The following is an 18,637-nucleotide window of genomic DNA, read 5'->3' on the forward strand; positions in this document are numbered from 1 at the left end:
AGATCTTTACAGCTCAGTGCAGAGGGGTGCGCCATGGGGCAGACAAGTTCACAAATAACAGCAAATAGATGTAGAGGAGATGACAGAAGTGTGGCCAGAGTACATAAAGGAGAGTGGTTACGAGAGGTGTGTGTCAGGAACGCTTTTTAAAGAAGATGACTTTTGATATCCTTTTAGGCGTTATCAGTTTACTGCAATGCAACCCTTCTTCACCCCTACAACCCCAATTTCCAGGTCCGACTATCTCCTAAGGAAACGTGTACGGAAAGACATTAGCCAACCATCCGAGGAAGTAACTTGGCTGATGACGTGTCTCTAGATGTGTCCAAAGCCAATCAACGCGGCTACGGTCGTGACTACCACCAGGTGAAAGGGAACTAGGAGGAACTCTGTTGCTCACATTTATAACCATTCTGAGAGAGAATGCACAAACAGAAGGAAGTGGAAAGCATGGAGGTTAGAAAACAGGAGCAAATAATAGGCAAGATTTTAGCAGTGCTTATTCACAGGGAATAAATGGGGAGTGGGAGTGGGGGGGGTGTGGAATCTCCCAATGAGAGACCCTCAGAGGCCTCCAGCTACCAGCCCACCAACAACAGGAATCTGGCAGCATCTGATTCATAGAAACGGGCACTGTCACTGTCGTAGCTTTAAAGATGCTTCATCATTCTACTCTGTGGCCTTTCAACTCTCTATGCCCTTTTCTCTTGCTCACCCAACAAACTCTTGATTTCCAATTTGGCCTGCTAAATATCTTGATACCAGGAGGAGGGTGCCTCTAACAATAGGCGCCAGTAGTCACTGGTATAAAAAGGGGCCGGCCGGGTGGCGCAGGCGGTTGGAGCTCCATGCTCCTAACTCCGAAGGCTGCCGGTTCGATTCCCACATGGGCCAGTGGGCTCTCAACCAAAAAAAAAAAAAAAATAGGGCCGGCCGGGTGGCTCAGGTGGTTAGAGCTCAATTCTCCTAACTCCGAAGGCTGCCGGTTCGATTCCCACATGGGCCAGTGGGCTCTCAAAAAAAAAAAAAAAAGGAATACATTTTATAACTTACAGTTACAATTGTAAATTGACAAATTGGCACCTTAGTGATTCACCCATGTCCTCTGAGCTTAATTAGTGTGTGCACTGAAAAGAGCAAACCAGATCCTGGGCTTGCGCAGCGGAAACCATAAACAATGATCCTCTCCTCTCCAATGACAGCTCACGCTGGGGAGCCACATGAGGGCAGTCAGCTTCCCTTTATTTTGGACTCTGCTTTAACAGCAGTGCTATTAGCACAAATATGTTTTTTATTTGTGTCCTAGAGCAGACTATTCTTCATTGAGATCAGGAACCATGTCTTTCTTACCCGCGTATCTCCAGAGCCAAGCAGTGCTGGCAAATGTTCAAAATTTGTTGGGTGTGTGAATGTTTGAATTAGAACCCTCATGGTCAAGGACCCCAATGGCCTGGCGCTAGACTTTGTGATTCCCTGTTCACTCCCATCTTAATGTTGCAACTAGGGTGATCCTTTTGGAATGGAGATCAAATCATGTCACACACACACACACACACACACACACACACACACCAAAAACTTGTTGATGATTTCCCATTACTCTTAAAATACTTAAATCCTTAACATAGTAAGTTAGTTGGAGTTCTTAGTTCAAGTTCTAGCCAGTTTAAGCAGTAAGAGGAATTGATTAAAGTTGCTCTGTCCAATAGAACTTTCTATGATAATAGAAATGTTCTGTATTTGAGCTGTCCAATAAGGTAGCCACTAGCTTTTTGTGTCAATTGAGCCCTTAAAATGCAACTTGTGCAACGAAAGAAATGAAATTTAAATTTTATATCATTTGAATTAATTTAAATTTAAATAGCTACCTGTGGCTAATAGCCACTCTATTGTACAGCACAGGATTAAAGGATATTAAGTAGCTCAAAGTATTTTGAGATGGCCTGTGAGTTAGGCTGGGATCTATAGAGCCAGGAACAGTGTCTAATACTCACTGAGGAACTGCTCAGGGAACAACCCACTACCACTGATGCCATGCTAAGGTCCAGCTGCTTGTCATCTGCAAAAGTTAAAAGTCGAGAGACATGGTTGATGGAAAGAAAAGCAGGTTTATTCAGAATGCCGGTTTATTCAGAATGAATTCTGGGAGGATGGCGAACTCCTGTCCAAAGGCCACCTCCCCATTCCTAGACTGGTCAGAATATTTTATAGGTGCACAAGAAGAATAAAGGAAAGTGGGAATCGGTCAGGCAGGTTCTAGGGCTGACATTCTTCCCGGGGTCTGGTCTGTTTTAAGATAATGTTATCTCTGGATTCTGGACCACCGAGGGTTGGGTTTTTTTGTGTATTCCGGTGACTGGGCGACTGAGGATTAAGAAATTGCTCTTTTCAAGTTAGGAGTTTGTTAATTAAATGGATTAATGAGGTATGTGTAACCTTGAGAAAGGGGAAAAAACAGAGTTCTTCAGTTAATCAGGAAGGGCAGAAACAAAGAGGAAATAGCTGAATATCAGGGTGGATCAAACTGCAAACTAAGTCTAACTACAAGTGGCTAGAGAGAACTATGCGGTGAGTCAAACTGCAAACTAGCCAGGTCTAATTACGTTATTTATTTACCAAATTTCACCCTTACACCACTGAACAGACACTGCAGCTGGCATTACTGACTGGGCACAAATCAGATGGCTCCAATGCTATCTCATCATATATGAATGCCTACTTCCTCTGTGTGTGACTCTGAACCAAAGGTTCTGCCTGATGAATGGAGCCCTGGTGAAAACTGATGTCCAAGCTGTAAGGGAGACTGGGAAGGCCAGTTTCTGGCTTCTACCTCTTGAAGGCAGTACTTATTATATGGGAAATTCCCCACACAAAAGAAGAGTGTCGAGAAGATGCTGAATGTCCAAAGAGTATGACAAATGTCTACTCTATGTGGTCTTGTGGTCTATCCCAGTGCTTCTCAAACTAATATGCAGACAAACCATTTGAGGATCTTGTTAAAATGCAGATTTTCATTGAGAAGATCCAGAGGGAAAGAGAATCAAGATTCTGTACTTCCAACAAGTTGCCTGGTGTGGCCAACATTGCTAATCCACAGCAAGGCTTCATACAATCGCACAAGGACTCCTTTTCTCTAGAGCTCTCTGATACCTCTCTGTGTGTCTGTGCTTCAGACATATTCTGAACAACATTCTTTTTTTTTTTTAAATGACTTTATTGAAGTGTAATTCACATACCACACAGTTCACCCTTTTGCCATGTGCTGGTTCTTAGATACCCTGACTTCTATTGATTTGGCTCCTTTTCTGAGTTGGTTTCAGTAATTTGCATTTAAGAACTCTGATAAATAAATCTGATCTACTTGCAGTTTAATCTTGGGAGGGGTAAATGGGAGGCAATTGGGAGTTCTCTAATCATTCTCACGCTGTTAGGGACAAAGGCAGGTGTGAAAACATTGCTTCTGGGCTGTACTTTTAAATACATATATAACAGCTTTATTGAGATATGTCACGTATGATAATATTCACTCTTTTAAAGTATACAACACAGTACTTAAATATTCTTAGCATATTCAGAGGTTAGCGGTCTGTTCTGTCGTAAATAAAGTCTGTTTTAAATTTAGGGTCTGTTTTGTTTTAAATAAAGCTCCTTTCAAGAGTTTCTCCAGACCCACGGAACTTGTGCATATCTACATGCAATCAACGCCTTTGGTGAGTCTTCTCACAACCTTTCAACTCTCCATTCAACTCAATCCCTCTCTCCTCAGTCCCCGCCCCGGCACTGGGTCTCATTGTGATTGGCTGGTGCCGAGTGACGTCATCATATCGCGACCCACGAGCGGTGGCTGCGCGGTGATGTGTCGCGGCGGCTGTCGGTGGCTGGCGATTCTCGTGCCGGGGTACTTCAACCTCTCGTGCCTCCGCTTTGCCAGGACTTGGAGTGGCCGTAGGGGTCCGATGGCGGAAACGCTCTCGACCGGGGCCGAGGCAGCGAGCGGGCTGAGGGCTCCGGCTCAGCAAAACGGAGACGCGGGCGGCGACGTGAGGGATGAGTGGCCCCCAGGGTGCCCGGAGCCGGCGGGCCCGGGAGTGGAGCTGGCCCCTGGGGACGGGGAGCAGACCACGGGGAAGCAGGAGCAGGCCCCGGCTGCAGCGCTGGGCCCGGGCAAGCGGAAGAAGCGGCGGGGCACAACCGGGGAGCGCGTAGTGCCGCCCCCGAAGAAGCGGCGGGCAGGGGTGAGCTTCGGCGACGAGCACTTTGCAGAGACCAGCTACTACTTCGAAGGAGGGCTGCGCAAAGTGCGGCCCTATTACTTTGACTTCCGGACCTATTGCAAAGGCCGCTGGGTGGGCCGTAGCTTGATGCACGTCTTCAGCACCGAGTTCCGAGCCCATCCCCTGGCCTACTACGAGGCTGCGGTTCGGGCTGGGCGCCTGCGCCTCAACGAGGAGCCAGTACCGGACCTCAGCATTGTGCTCAAGGTGGAGTCCTGATGGAGCCGCCCTAAAGTGGAGAGGAAACGGGGGAAGGGGTTTTTAGAGCTAGTGGGGCATAGGTACTGGAGTAAAATCGGGGTAATTCAGAAGCTTTCTCGCTTTCATTTGGAACACTCTTAGCTCCCTCCCCCCACTCCGTTTCTGCAAGTAGCTCCGGTGCTTCAAAACTCAGCCCGTTTATCCCTTCCATCACGGCGACTTGCTCGTTTCCAAGGGACAGCAGTTGGAATTCTCATAGCTCCCCTCATGCACTGTCTTGTGGCACTGGCACTTATCACCTACTGCCTTGCGCTGTGATTCTCTGTACAAATAGTGTAGTAGAGGTTATCATGTATGTCTCCGTAGTATATCCTAGGCACAAAGATAAGCATTTAAGTATTTTAACATTTCATTCTAACGACAGCCTTGTGGGATAGTATTGCCACTTCATTTTACCTGTGAGGAAACTGAATTAAGGTACACCTCACAGAATTAAGGCAAAAGTGTCACCTCCAAAGCCGATGTTCTTATAACTACTACTAAAGTTATTTATCGTAGAACCTGATATGATCGTGAACTGTCAGCGATAACGACCAGAGTTGTCTAGCCCAGTGCTTTGACCCTTCTTTAAAACTTCTTCACAGCTAAAAGGTACCAGACACCCCTGTGAGTCCTAATACTGGCTCACCAGGTTGTGATAGGAGCCCAAGTGATGTCAGCATTTGGGGAATGGATGGTTTGAATCCCATCTCCCATCTCAATTTTGAAAAGCATAGGTTTGGTCTAACCCTCACATTTTTACAGGTAAGGAAACTGAGACTCAGAGAAGTTAAAGTGACTTGCAGTGAACCTGTGGGAGGAAATCCAGGTCTAGAGCCCAGATCACTGGACTTACAGCTTGGTATTGTTTGTTCAAGGTCATGAAAATTGATGATTTATTGAGGGTTTTTTTTGTCCCACCATTTAAAAAAATTTACCTTTTAAGCATAACATTATTGTAGGAAAATACAAGTAAACAAAATCAAAAAACACCTGTAATCCCATTACCCAGAGATATCACCATTAACATTTTTGTGTATAGCCAGGGTAGTTGTTTTTCATTGCCTGCTATCTACCTCGGTATCTATTCTTACAAAATGAGAATACATTATGCATACTGCTTTTTCTGTGTAAGGATATACTGTGACCATTCTTCCATGTCAATAAATAACGGGAAGCTGTGTATGAAGTTGACTGATTACAAATTGCTGGCCCCAGGGCTGACCAGTTGCCTATGTCATTGGCAGGACAATGACTTCTTGCGGAACACAGTGCACAGGCATGAGCCACCAGTCACAGCAGAGCCTGTTCGCCTGCTGGCTGAGAATGAAGACATGGTGGTTGTAGACAAACCTTCTTCCATTCCTGTCCACCCCTGTGGCCGCTTCCGGCACAATACAATCATCTTCATCCTGGGCAAGGAGCACCAACTCAAGGAGCTTCACCCATTGCATAGACTTGACCGCCTTACCTCCGGGGTCCTCATGTTTGCCAAGACAGCAGCTGTCTCGGAGAGAATTCATGAGCAGGTTCGGGACCGGCAGGTGAGCCTCGCTTTTGTATCATGCAGGTTATTTCCTGGGCTCATAAATGCTATGTGTCAAAAGGGCATCAATTGAGTTCTGTCTGAAGTGGGTCTTCATGTTTATCTGGCCAAGCTTCCTACCTTCAGGGAGGGCAACACCTAAAGTGCCAAAGACAGGTTATTATCTCTTACATTTCAAGAGATGTTTAGAGACGACACACACTGCCAGCCTCTCTTGGTCGTTTCCTCTTTTGAAGTTTTAAAGTGCTGACAGGCAGAACGAGGTTTTTAAGATTGTGGGGAGAGCCTACTTGATGGAACAATTGGATGAAATTGGAAGAGGCTTGGGTAGAAGAGTTAAATGGTAGTCATTGTGGTCTTGAGACTTGTCATTCTGGATCTGATTGTAATACAATTCTGGTACTGAGTGCTTACTGTATACCAGGCTAAGTACCAAGTACGTTCGAGGCTCACTTACTGAATTTGTATAACAGCCCTGTTAGGTAAGTGCTTTCCTAATCACATGTTCTAGACAAGGTAGTAGGATTTAAAGAGACTAAGTAATGTAGCCAGAATCATGACACTGGAAAACGGTAGAGCTGGGGTTTGAATCCTCTTCTGTCTGATGCTGGTGCCTTCCTCATCACGTGCAGAGGGCCTGGGCTTCCTGAGGTTAGGCTTTGTGCTGATTTCTCCCTCTTCCCTCCTGTGTAGCTGGAGAAGGAGTACGTGTGCCGGGTGGCGGGGGAGTTCCCCGCCGAGGACGTAACCTGCAAGGAACCCATCTTGGTAGTGTCTTACAAGGTAGGAGTGTGTCGTGTGGACGCTCGGGGCAAGCCCTGTGAGACAGTGTTCCAGAGACTGAGCTACAACGGCCACTCCAGTGTTGTGCGCTGCCGGCCACTCACAGGCCGCACACACCAGATCCGAGTCCACCTCCAGTTCCTGGGCCACCCCATCCTCAATGATCCCATCTACAACTCAGTAGCCTGGGGTCCCTCGCGAGGCCGGGGCGGCCACATTCCCAAGACAGATGAGGAACTGCTGCGGGACCTTGTGGCAGAGCACCAAGCCAAACAGAGCCTTGATGTGCTAAATCTCTGTGAAGATGACCTGTCCTCGGGACTCACGGCCTCCGCAACTCCCTCCTCAGAGCTGGGCAAGAACCTCCTAGAAGACTTGGCTGCATCTGCACCCAAAATGGATGGAGTAGCTGAGGCAGCCCCTCAGGATCTGGATACAGTGACACTGGCACCAGGGAAGGCAGCGGAAACAGATGTTGAGAATCAAGAGATAGACCCCCTCTGTCCAGAGTGCCAGCTGGTGCGACAGGACCCCTCGCCCCAGGACCTTGTGATGTTTCTGCATGCCCTGCGCTATAAAGGGCCAGGCTTTGAGTACTTTTCACCCATGCCAACCTGGGCACAGGAGGACTGGCAAGATGATTGAAAGCTGTGGCCTGTGGAGAGATGGCGTCTTGGGTGGGAAGAGGCCGTTGGCATAGGACCGACCTTATGGGCTGGGACTCAGGGTTTCTATAAGGAGTGAGGTCGGGCTCTTAAAGGACCGGTCACACTTACTACCTCCTTCCTTCCTCTCCCTCCAGCTAGAGTCTGGGAACTTACTGGTTGGTAAATGTATTCCTTTTTCTTAGGAATACATGTCTGGTTTTCCTACTGCTGCTTTTTTTGTGTTTTTCTTTACTATTGAGGTAAATTCACATGACAATTAACCATATTAATGTATACAATTTAGTGGCATTTAGCATATTCAGTGTTGTGCAACATTACCTCTTCTTTAGTTCCAAAACATTTTCATCACCCAAAAGGAAACCCGTAGCCATTAAACAGTCACTCTCCATTTCCCCTTCCTCTCAGCCCATGGTAACGATTAATCTACTTTCTGTCTTGATGGATTTGCCTATTCTAGACATTTCATATGGAATCATAAATGGAATCATACAATAAGTGACATTTTGAGTCTGTCGTTCTTTTGTTTAGCATAAGGTTTTCAAGGTTCATCCAATTTACAGCATGCATCAGTGCTCATTCCCTTTTTGTGGCTGAATAATATTCCATGGTACGGGTATACTACATTTGTATATCCCTCAAATAGCTTATTCTATTTTGTAGCTTGTCTATACATTTTGTTGATAGTGTCCTGTCATTCACAAAAGTTATAATTTTTCCCCCCTTCTTCCGCTTCCTCCCTACGCTGGTTCAAGCTGCTGTTTCTCAGTCTAGTTGTGTAGGACACAGCTCCCTGGCCCATGCTGGTATTAGGAGCCTGGCGCTTAGATGGCCCATGTGGGTATCGAACTGGCGACCTCTGTGTTAGGAGTACGGCGCTCCAAACAACTGAGCCACCAGGCTGGCCCTAATATTTTTCTATTGTGGTAAGAACATGTAGCGTGAGATCTACCCCTTAACAACTTTTATGTGTACAATACAGTATTGTTAACTATACACACAGTGTTGTGCAGCAGATCTCTAGAATTGAATCATGCGTAACTGAAACTATACCTGTTGAATAGCAATTCCCCATTTCCCCTGTTCCCCAAACCCAATATCACTATTCTAACTCTCTGCTATGTATTTGACTGTGTTAGATACCTGAAAAGAAAACCTTGTTTTCCTTTACTCACTACTTACAGAATACTCTACAGTTCAAATATGTGGGGGTTTCCCCACACCAAGCCAGTCTCAGACCAGCTAAGTGTCCCACAGTTTAACTCAGTTCCAACACTATCTACCTGGAGATAGCATCAGATTCCACAGATTAAGGGCTCAGGCCCACAAGACAGTCCCCACCTCAGATGCCAGTCTCAAGTCCAGGTTGTCACCTATGCTTCTGACCAACCATAAATCAGGGGTTCCTATAACTCTGTCCTCAGGTTCAATCCTTTACTAGAATGGCTCACAGAACTCAGGAAAATAGTTCACTTGCTAGATTACTGGTTTATTACAAAGGATATTAAAGGATATGAATGAACAGCCAGATGAAGAGATATGTAGGGTAAGGTCTAGAAGGAGCACAGGTGCTCTGACCTCAGAACTCGATGTGTGGATGCTTTCTTGTTCACCCACCTGGCAGCTCTCCAAACCTAGTCATGTCTTCTTTGGAGAAACATCTTTTCAAATCCTTTGCCCATTTTCCAGTTGGGTTATTTGGATTTTTTGCTATATTTTTGAACACTATTTTCCTTATATTTTGGAATATTAACCTCTTATCAGACATATGATAGGCAGATATTTTCTTCCATTCCATAGGTTGCCTTTCACTTTAATTGTTTCCTTTGCTGTGCTTCTGCTTTTTAGTTGGATGTAGTCCCACTTGTCTATTTTTGCCTCTGTTGCCTGTGCTTTTGACAAGTTTTAATTTTGATGCAGCCCAATTTATTTATTTTTTCTTTTGTTGGTTGTGCTTTTCGTATTATATCTGAGATTCCATTGGCAAACCCAAGGTCATGAAGATTTACCCCTATATTTTCTTTTAAGAGTTTTATAATTTTAGCTCTTATATTTAGGTCTTTGATCCATCTTGAGTTGATTTGTGTATATGGTGTGAGAGAGGAATCCAACTTCTTTCTTTCATATGTGGGATGTCCACTTTTTCTAACACTATTTGTTGAAGAGACTATTCTTTCCCCATTGAATGACCTTGGCTCTCTTGTAGAAAATCATTTAACCATAGATATGTAGGTTTATTTCTGGACTCTTGATTCTTTTCCACTGATCTCTGTCTATCCTCTACCAGTACCATACTGTTTTGATTCCATTCCTGCACAAGAGGCTGATGGAATTTTTTAAATTTAATTTTATATTGTGTTAAAAAACAAAATTTACCATTCTAGCCATTTTTAAGTGTACAGTTCAGTAATGTTAAGTATATTCATATTGTGAAACAGATCTCGAGAATTTTTCCTCTTGCATGACTGAAACTCTATACCCATTAAACTATAACTCCCCTTTCTACCCCCTACCCTCAGGCCCTAACAACCATCATTGTACTTTCTGTTTCTATGAATTTTATTACTTTAGATACCTCATATAAATGGGATCATATACTTTTGTCTTTTTGTAATAGGCTTATTTCACTTAGTATTATGTCTTCTAGGTTCATCCATGTTGTAACTTGTGACAGAATTCCTTCCTTTTTAAGGCTGAATAATATTCCTTTGTGTGTATATACCACAGTTTTATCCATCATCCATTTATGGACACAGGTTGCTTCCACATCTTGGCTATTGTGAATAGTACTACTGTGAACACGGGTGTGCAAATACCTCTTTAAGTTCCTACTTTCAATTCTTTTAGTTATATCTCCATAAATGGGATTGCTGGATCATATGGTAGTTCTAGTTGTCAATTTTTGAGGACCCTCCATACTGGTTTCCATAGCAGCTGCACCATTTTACAATCCTATCAACATTACACAGGGTTCTAATTTTCTCCACATCTTCGTCAACACTTGTTATTTTCTGGTGTTTTGATAGTAGCCATCCTAATGGGTGTGAGGTGATACCTCACTAGATTTGAGTCGCATTTCCTTGGTGATTCGTGACATTGAGCATCTTTTCATCTGGCTGTTTATATATCATTTAGAGAAATGTCTATTTGAGCCTTTGTGCATTTTTAAATCGGGTTATTTGATTTTTTTGTTGTTGAATTATAGGTGTTGTTAACATGTCCTGGATAGTAACCCCTTATCAGAGATATGATTTGTAAATATTTCCTCCCATTCCATACGTTGTCTTTTCTGTTGATTATATCCTTTGATACACAAAAGATTTGAAGTTTAATGTAGTCCCATTTGTCCATTTTTGTTTTTGTTGCCTGTGAAGTTGATAGGATTTTGGTCGAGATTGCATTGAACTATAGATTGCTTTCAGATATTGATACCATCTTTTTTTTTTCTTAGTGTTATTATCATCTTAACAATATTAAGTCTTCCAATCTATGAAAATGGGATGTCCTTTCCATTTTTTTTAGGTCTTTTTAAATTTCATCCACTAATGTTTTGTTGTTTCCAGTGTACAAGTTTTATACTTGCTTGGTTAAATTTAAGCCTAAGTATTTTATTCTTTTTGATATTGTTTTAAATGGAATTGTTTTCTTAATTTCATGTTTGGGTTGCTCATTGCTAGTATATAGAATTACATTTGATTTTTGTGTTGACTTTGTGTTCAACTTTGCTGAATTTATTAGCTTAATAGTCTTTTTTTGTGTGGATTCTTAAAGTGTGTGTATTTTTTTATGTCATCTGCAAATAGAGATAATTTTACTTCTTCCACTCTAAACCCTCTGTGCACTCTTCCTTTCATTTGAAGCTTGTCCATGTTTTGAAAACTGCAACATTTTTATCAATCATTAACTACATCAGAACAGTAAGAATTGCTTAGTAAAGTTGAACATGGACATAACCAATGATTCCATTTCTAGCTATATAACTAGAGAAACACTTGTACACATACCCCAGAAGACACGTATAAGAACATTTACAGCAGCAGTCTTATAATAGCAAAAAACTGGAGATGACCAAAATATCCATCCATAAGAGAATGGATACCTAACTTTATTTTCAAATGATTGTATACTAAGTAGCAGTGAAAATGAATGAATTACATTCAATGGATAAAACAGTGTTGCATGAAAGAAATGGATGAGTAAATATGATTCCATTTATATAAAATTTAAAAACAAAACAAAATATTCTTTAGGGATATATACATGCATATTTGGTAAGAAAAACAAGAATATGATTAACACAAAATTCAGTAAAGTAGTTATGTCTGGTAGGAGAATGCCAGCAGGGAGGGGCACACAGGAAGCTTCAAAGGTACTAGAAACATTATGTTCTTAAGCTGTGTCATCTATACATGGCATTGGTGTTATTATTCTTTTAAACTGTACATATACAATGTATTACATATGTATATATTGTATCATTGTATGTATAATATCTTTCAAGATAAAAATTTTTTAATAAAAAATGTTTTAAAAAACTTTTTTTTAAACCTTTAGTTATCTCTGAAATAGTGACTCCTTTTAGTCACCCACTGCACACAACCCCTAAGGTCTATTTGACCTCCATGCAGCTGGGTTGGGTACCACACACAAGTGCCTCCATCAGGGGTCACTTTGATCAGGGATGGAAAGAGAACGCCATATGTATGGTACTTTGAAGACTACAATGATAAGCAATAGATAATAATTCACAAAAGTGACCAACCACTTCAATATGTCTTAGCAGATTAAAATACTGCTTCTTTATCATAAAAGAACTGAGGGATTTAGAAGTAGCTTATGGCTTCGGTAATGTAGATCTGACATGCTCGCAGACATAGAGCCCTGCGCCTTGCATTTTCTAACACATTACCATGGCATCTACACAGTGATTCTTGAAAACACTTCAGTAATTCAAGTAAATAATAAATGATGCCATTTTTCAGGTTCTTTTTTCTTGTAAACTTTCCAATATTCTACATGTGGAAGTTAGGTTGAGGATTTTTAAAGAATAGCTGTATATCTCACCCTAAATGTGAAATCATCCAGAATCAGAACTGTGGCAAATATATAAGGACTAGGAATTTTATAAGACAAGAAATGCCAAAGATTGCCAGCAAACCACCAGAAGCTAGGAAAGAGGTGTGGAACAGATTCATCTCACAGCCCTCGAAGGAACCAACCCCAGTGACACTTGATCTCAGACTTCTAGTTACCAGAAAGGTGGGACCATTTCTGTTTAAGCCAAAAAAAAAAAGATTCTTTTTTTTTAGTCCTGTGTCATGGACTAAAACAAACACTGCCTCTGCTAGGTTATATATAAAAAAAAAGATTACTGACAGTCATTGAAAGGAGAATTCATTGGGAGTGACAATTTCAGTGAGTACACAAAAACCACTGTCAAGGAGCTATTTCAATTTTTTATAAGTGAATATATATATGAATATATATATGAATATGTATTTCAGATGCCAAATAGTCATGCAAAATTTTAAAAATCAGAATTTTAAATCCACAGCTGTATTTACGATCAACAGAAAGTTGATTGTTGCAATGACTCGAACTTTTTTAATGGTCTGTTTTTGTCATTCGGTATGCTGTCATAGTTATAACAAATGCAGCCTTCATTTGTCCATCAGTAATACCTAAGCATTTACTGAAGGAATTTGATCAAGAATTGATAAATACAAATCAAAATATTCAGATAACAATATTTAAGAAAGAATCTTTGAGAAAGCCAGAGGGAGAAAAATCCTCAATGTCAATGACCCTTTATTTAGCCCAAAGAGAAATATGAAAAATGTCTGACTCAATAGTAACACAATCAAAAAAGGAATTATTGCTTCTGTTTCTAACTCCTGGAACCACTAGTTATGTCCTCAGGTCTTGCCGTCATTCATTAACTTCACCTTATTGGGGTTGGGTTCAATCCCATTTTACTTCATTCTGGGGATTCCAAATGAAAAAATTATTTCGAAATTTGAAATGTGGGGCATTGCTCCTACTCAATATGATGAGAAGGAATGGTGCTACTGGTTGTTGCTTGCTAACCATCCATAGCTATCTCAGCGGAAGATACAAAGCGTGGGATATCACAAGTATTATTCCCCATTCCCCTAGCCTGTTGGTGTTTATTCACTTTGTCTTTCCTAAATAAGTTTACTATAAACTAGATTTTCGTTTTTGCTCTACTGATCTTTAATATGAAAAACTCATTTCATTTTCAGCTCAATACACTCCCCAAAACTGTCATATTTGGTTGGTGCAAAAATAATTGTGGTTTTTGCAATAATTTTTAACCTGTTAAACCACAATTACTGTTGCACTGACCTAATAGCAAGGAGGATATTTTCAGATGATAGCATACAGCTCAGGGAATGATTTGAGCCAAGAAAAGTGTTTCTTGTTGGTCTTGCACACTCAGAGAAGAACGCCTGGGTTCTTTCTTGAACATCCCCAGGCCTTGTCATGACTCTTCCCAGAGACGATTCTTCAGTGGGAACACACTACCGAATGGGGAGACACAGAAGTCACTTCTGTTGTTGCCTGCCTCTCAAAATCAATCTTTGCAAATCTTTCAGCCTGGGTTCTGGGTTTTTCTTGCAAGAGTTAAAAAACAAACTGTAGGAAAACCAACAAGTCTTCATTGATTTCAATTCTTCATTCAGAGCTATTTTATGTAAGAGCTGCTGTCACATAAGCACCACTGCAAACCATCACCAACTAAGTACTGGACAGTTCTTCCCTGAGCACCTCATCTCCAGACAAAATGGGTCTTCCCGAAGCTGAACTTGAAGAATTAAAAACTATTCCCTGGCACTTAAGTCGTAAGCGAGCTGGAATAGCTTGATAACACATTTGACTGTGCAATGGTTCTTTCTCGCATGGCCTTCTAGAATTTGTAGGGTCCTGCAGTAGTTCAGGCTAGGACTCGTGAAGAGGAACCCTGGTATTGGTGGAGAATGGTTTCCTTGAGCTGTGGTTTGTTGACAGATTTCAGGGAGTAATGGGGATCTTTCCAAACGTAGCAGCCATTCGGGTAGAAGTATGTTGTCCTTCTTGCACTTGCAGCTGCTCCAGTAGATGGTATCTCTAACTCTTTGACTGCCTTAATTACTGAATTTCTTTTTTTTTTCTTATTTTCTTTCTTATTAGCTTCAGGTGTACAAAACAATGTAATAGATATTTATACCCCTCACAAAGTGATAACCCCCCTCCCCCAATCTACTACCCCTCTGACATTGTATACAGCTGTTACATTTCCACTGTCCCTATTCCCTATGCTGTACTCCACTTCTTGTAAATATATATATATATATATATATATATATATATATATATATATATATATATAAAATTGTAGTTGACATTCATTATTATTCAGCTTCAGCTTCAGGTGTACACTGTACACAGGCAGCTACACCATCCATGAAGTGGTCTAATAAGTTAGATAACTAATCCAAGTATTTCCCTCCTCCCCCCACCCCCGGGTTTTTAAATAATCTGGCATGTCGTTGATTCTTTCTCTTAGAAAAAGGTTAAAACAATTCTCATACAAATAGATCAAGAGATCATAGACGTGCAAAAAATAGACTGTCTTAGCAAGTCTTACTGCAATTTCACATGAAAGAAACCACAAATGAACTAAGCATGCAAACAGGTACAGATCTGAGGAATTAAAAAGTGAGCTTCCACTCAAAATTTCTTATTTTTTCTCTAGACACTTCTAGTGCTTCGTGTATTTTTAGAACTTCTATTGCTGAAGATTTTCTTTTGAGAAGAGAATCCACTCAATTTTATTTGTAGACTGGACACATTGATAGACCTTATTAATTTTCCGTAGGAAGTCATCACTGCAAGAAGCAGGCAAAACTCAGAAAACTGATGTAGCCTTACTAGTCTTTAGAGAGGTTGCAGCACTCATGGGCAATTTAAATACTGTCTGGCAAATGCTGGGGGACACCCAGGGAGCTACAGGAGCCTCTAGGAGGGCTGCAAAGCTCCTGAAGCGAGAGAGAACACAGGGACTAGTTGAAAGAAATCTAAGGAACTGCTGGTTGCAGGGCTGCCGGGGGGTGGGGGGTGGGGGGGTGTCTGTTGATGGGGATGACCTATAAGCCGAGAGCTGAAGGAGGAGCAGGAGCCAGCCAGGCAGGGGTAGATGGAAAAGAGGTTTGGGGGGAATGGGTGCCTGTTCCAGGGAGAGGCGTAGGGACAGCATCTGCAAAGTCTTAGGGGAGAGAGCAAGACCTAGTTCAGAGAAAGCTTATGATCAGCGACTTGAGGGTGCTTTAGAAAAGTCCCTCAGGGGCTCTTAACTTTTTTGTGACATAGACCCCTTTGGCAGTCGGGTAAAGCCTATGGGTCCCTTCTCAGAATATTGTTTTAAAATGCATAAAATTAAATTTGTTGGACCACAAAGGCAACCAATTATGTTAGAATACAGTTACCAAAATATTTTTAAGTGTTTGATATAATAATGCATGTACTTGATTATGGGTGCATAACATTACAAGATGTAATGGCAGGTCTACCAATAACCACCATTATTTTGAACTAGTGATGAGCATAAAGCAATAAGAGTAATGAGATACAAAATATCCATGATTTCTATTGGTGACAAAAATCACAGATAAGGTTAATATTACTGGACTTTGTTGTTTACCTTTATTGAAGGAAGCGCTTTCAATTAGAGATTAATGAAAATAAAGATGCAATTCCCCCCCCAATACCCAATTGAATTTTATCCATGGTCCTTTGGGAGTGTGTGGAATTCAGACAGGAACCCTCCCCAGCAGCAGGATGGTGAATGGGTTAGAAAGCAGGGCTGAAAACAGGTGCTACGGTGACCCTCAGCCCAACAAGCATCAATATTCCCAAGATCAATATTCTTGGATTTAAGAGGAAGGAGCCAGTGGAGCTGGCTGAGCTCAGTGCCGCACACCTTGCTGAAGCGCGTGCCACGTGCCAGGTTTCAGGGTACCATGCGGTGCAGAGAGAATGTGTAAACCATTTACTTCTGCAAGGGACTGATGAGCCCTTTGTACTAATCTCCAGCACGGTATAAGCTGGTGGGTAAGAGCCACCAGCGTTCGATAGACTTGGGTTACACTGAGCTTTTTGCAATTATATACGCTGTCTAACCTTGGGCAAGTTTATTTTCCAGTGTCCTCATCTGTAAAATGGAGTAATAAAAATATCTATCATGATCACAGGGTTATGGTGAGTAATGTAATTCGCTGTGGTGCCCGTAGCTAAATACTGGATAAATTAAGGTGGTTAAATGTGAGTCGAATGCATTTGCCCGATGACCTTTCAAGATGGGAATTTCTCTTCTTTTTCTGCTTCTATGCCTCCCTCTCCGCTTAAATCCAGGAAAGGACTTAACAGTCTTCTCTGGGAAGGTAGCCACATTTCAGGTCTTCAGCCTCTGGTTTCCAGATAATGTACAACCAAGGTTCCACATGTCGTCAACGTCTTTTTAGTTTCCCACTGTATATTTTTCTTGAGCGCCTGCAGCCTGCTGGGGACTGGAAGGAAATCCTGACACTGCCTCGCGGAAGCTTCTGAAGTGAAACCTGATATTTCATAGCAAGGACAATTGTTAAAAACTCTGGGCTAAAAGTCCACAATGATTGAAGCCCCTCAATCAGGAGCTAGGTTAATTACTGTGGAGCAGATCAGCATTGAAATATATGGGAATAGTAATAATACGAGAATTGTATGTATTGTTCACTTTAGATAAAAAGAAATTAAATCTGTTGATGCCCAGAAAAGGCTCTTTCCTTTATCTGTCAGGTCAGAATGCTCCGAAAGCCGCCCTCCTTTTAAATATCTCAGATGAGATTGCTGGTGTTAGAATAAATTGACTAGTAAATCATACTTAAGCTATTTCCACTTTGCAAATAAATTTACACGGAATCGAAGCAAAAGTCACCTTCGACGAGGATGGGATTCGAACCCACGCGTGCAGAGCACAATGGATTAGCAGTCCATCGCCTTAACCACTCGGCCACCTCGTCCCAAAAGCCTACCCCTTCCTGGTAGCTATAGGGAGTAATACTAGGGGGATATGACGTAATATTATGGACGCCGCCATTTTGTACGGAAGGAAAGAGCCGATCGTTTTTATAGCAAGTAATCGAGAGAAGATGGCCGCTCCCACATTATGTGGGAGATGCAATGGGGGAAACAAAGAAAATTCTGTAGAAAATGAGAAACCTTGAAGAAACTGAAATTGGCCTACACCCTGGAAAGGAAGTTTGATTACAGGAGCCTTAGCAATAGGGGTGGTCTGGCTTCTTAGGGGCGGGGCCGACGCATACAGTGACTTTGCGCATGCGCATCGTCTAGGCGGTTAGGTTTGAATACTGCACGGAGGCAGTCTGGGCGCTGCGAGGTGACGTCGGGAGCGGCCGTGAGCTTCCTCTCCTAGGAGCGCGGAGCCCAAACAAGCCTGAGGAGAATTGATCAAGCAGAAGGCCGCGGAGGGTAAAGACAGTGACCCTTTCGTTCTGGGCTCCAGGGCGGGGGGAGGCTTTAGGTGTTGTCTGAGCACTCTAAACGTCCAGCGGTGGAAGGTGGGGGACGCTCCCTCAGTCAGGCGGCCCCCGAAAGCGCTGGGCCCAGGGTAGAAGCTTCTCCCTGGGTGCGTGGGGCTCTCTCCTCACCTGGGCCAGCACACCGTGCCCCTTCCTTCTCCGTAGCACTTGGCATCCACACCTGGGCCCCTCGGGCGGGCTCCACTCGCTGAGCCGTCGCCCTCGCGGCGTCCGGGTCCGCGGCGCCCCGCCCTCCTGTCCTGGCTCCCGGGCTCTTTTCTCGCATCCTCGCCGCTTTTCCCTCGGGCACTCTCGGCTGTTTGTGTTTCCGACTCAGTCTTTTCTCAGCTGTAAATGAAGTGACAGTACCCATGAGTGAGTTCCAACTCTCGGCTTGTCGGGGTTTCTTTGCAGTGTCTTGCACGGCTGTACCTGCAGATGTAACAACGTGAGTCCAGAAGGCAGTGTGAGTATGAGTACGCCACAAATAACGTTTCTAAAAATCTTCCTTTGCCCGTTATTAGCTCACAGTTAAAACCCCTTTTCTTGCCG

The 18,637-nt window shown here is 42.7% G+C and overlaps 2 protein-coding genes across 3 annotated transcripts in view; both read left to right on the forward strand.

Annotated features, from left to right (window-relative positions):
- Window positions 1-3,818: 3,818 nt before the first annotated feature.
- On the forward strand, window positions 3,819-12,038 carry RPUSD2 (RNA pseudouridine synthase domain containing 2). 2 transcript variants are annotated; one of them, XM_081050211.1, is made up of 3 exons: window positions 3,819-4,481; window positions 5,762-6,058; window positions 6,754-12,038. In XM_081050211.1, the coding sequence occupies exons 1-3, from the start codon at window positions 3,855-3,857 to the stop codon at window positions 7,486-7,488; spliced, it is 1,659 nt and encodes a 552-aa protein (XP_080906337.1). In that variant the 5' UTR covers window positions 3,819-3,854; the 3' UTR covers window positions 7,489-12,038. The 2 variants fall into 2 exon arrangements, with proteins under 2 accessions (XP_080906337.1, XP_080906338.1); XM_081050212.1 differs by having other exon boundaries at window positions 3,849-4,235; window positions 6,754-8,011.
- Window positions 12,039-17,934: 5,896 nt separating this feature from the next.
- Window positions 17,935-18,637, forward strand: part of KNL1 (kinetochore scaffold 1) — a 50,962-nt gene continuing 50,259 nt past the window's right edge. The window contains exons 1-2 of the mRNA XM_081047256.1: window positions 17,935-18,035; window positions 18,500-18,551. The gene's annotated coding sequence lies outside the window, so the exon portion shown is untranslated. The remainder of the gene's footprint in view (window positions 18,036-18,499; window positions 18,552-18,637) is intronic.

The sequence above is a fragment of the Rhinolophus hipposideros genome (genome assembly GCF_964194185.1).
Source record: "Rhinolophus hipposideros genome assembly, chromosome: 5".
In the NCBI taxonomy this organism is placed as follows: Eukaryota; Metazoa; Chordata; class Mammalia; order Chiroptera; family Rhinolophidae; genus Rhinolophus; species Rhinolophus hipposideros.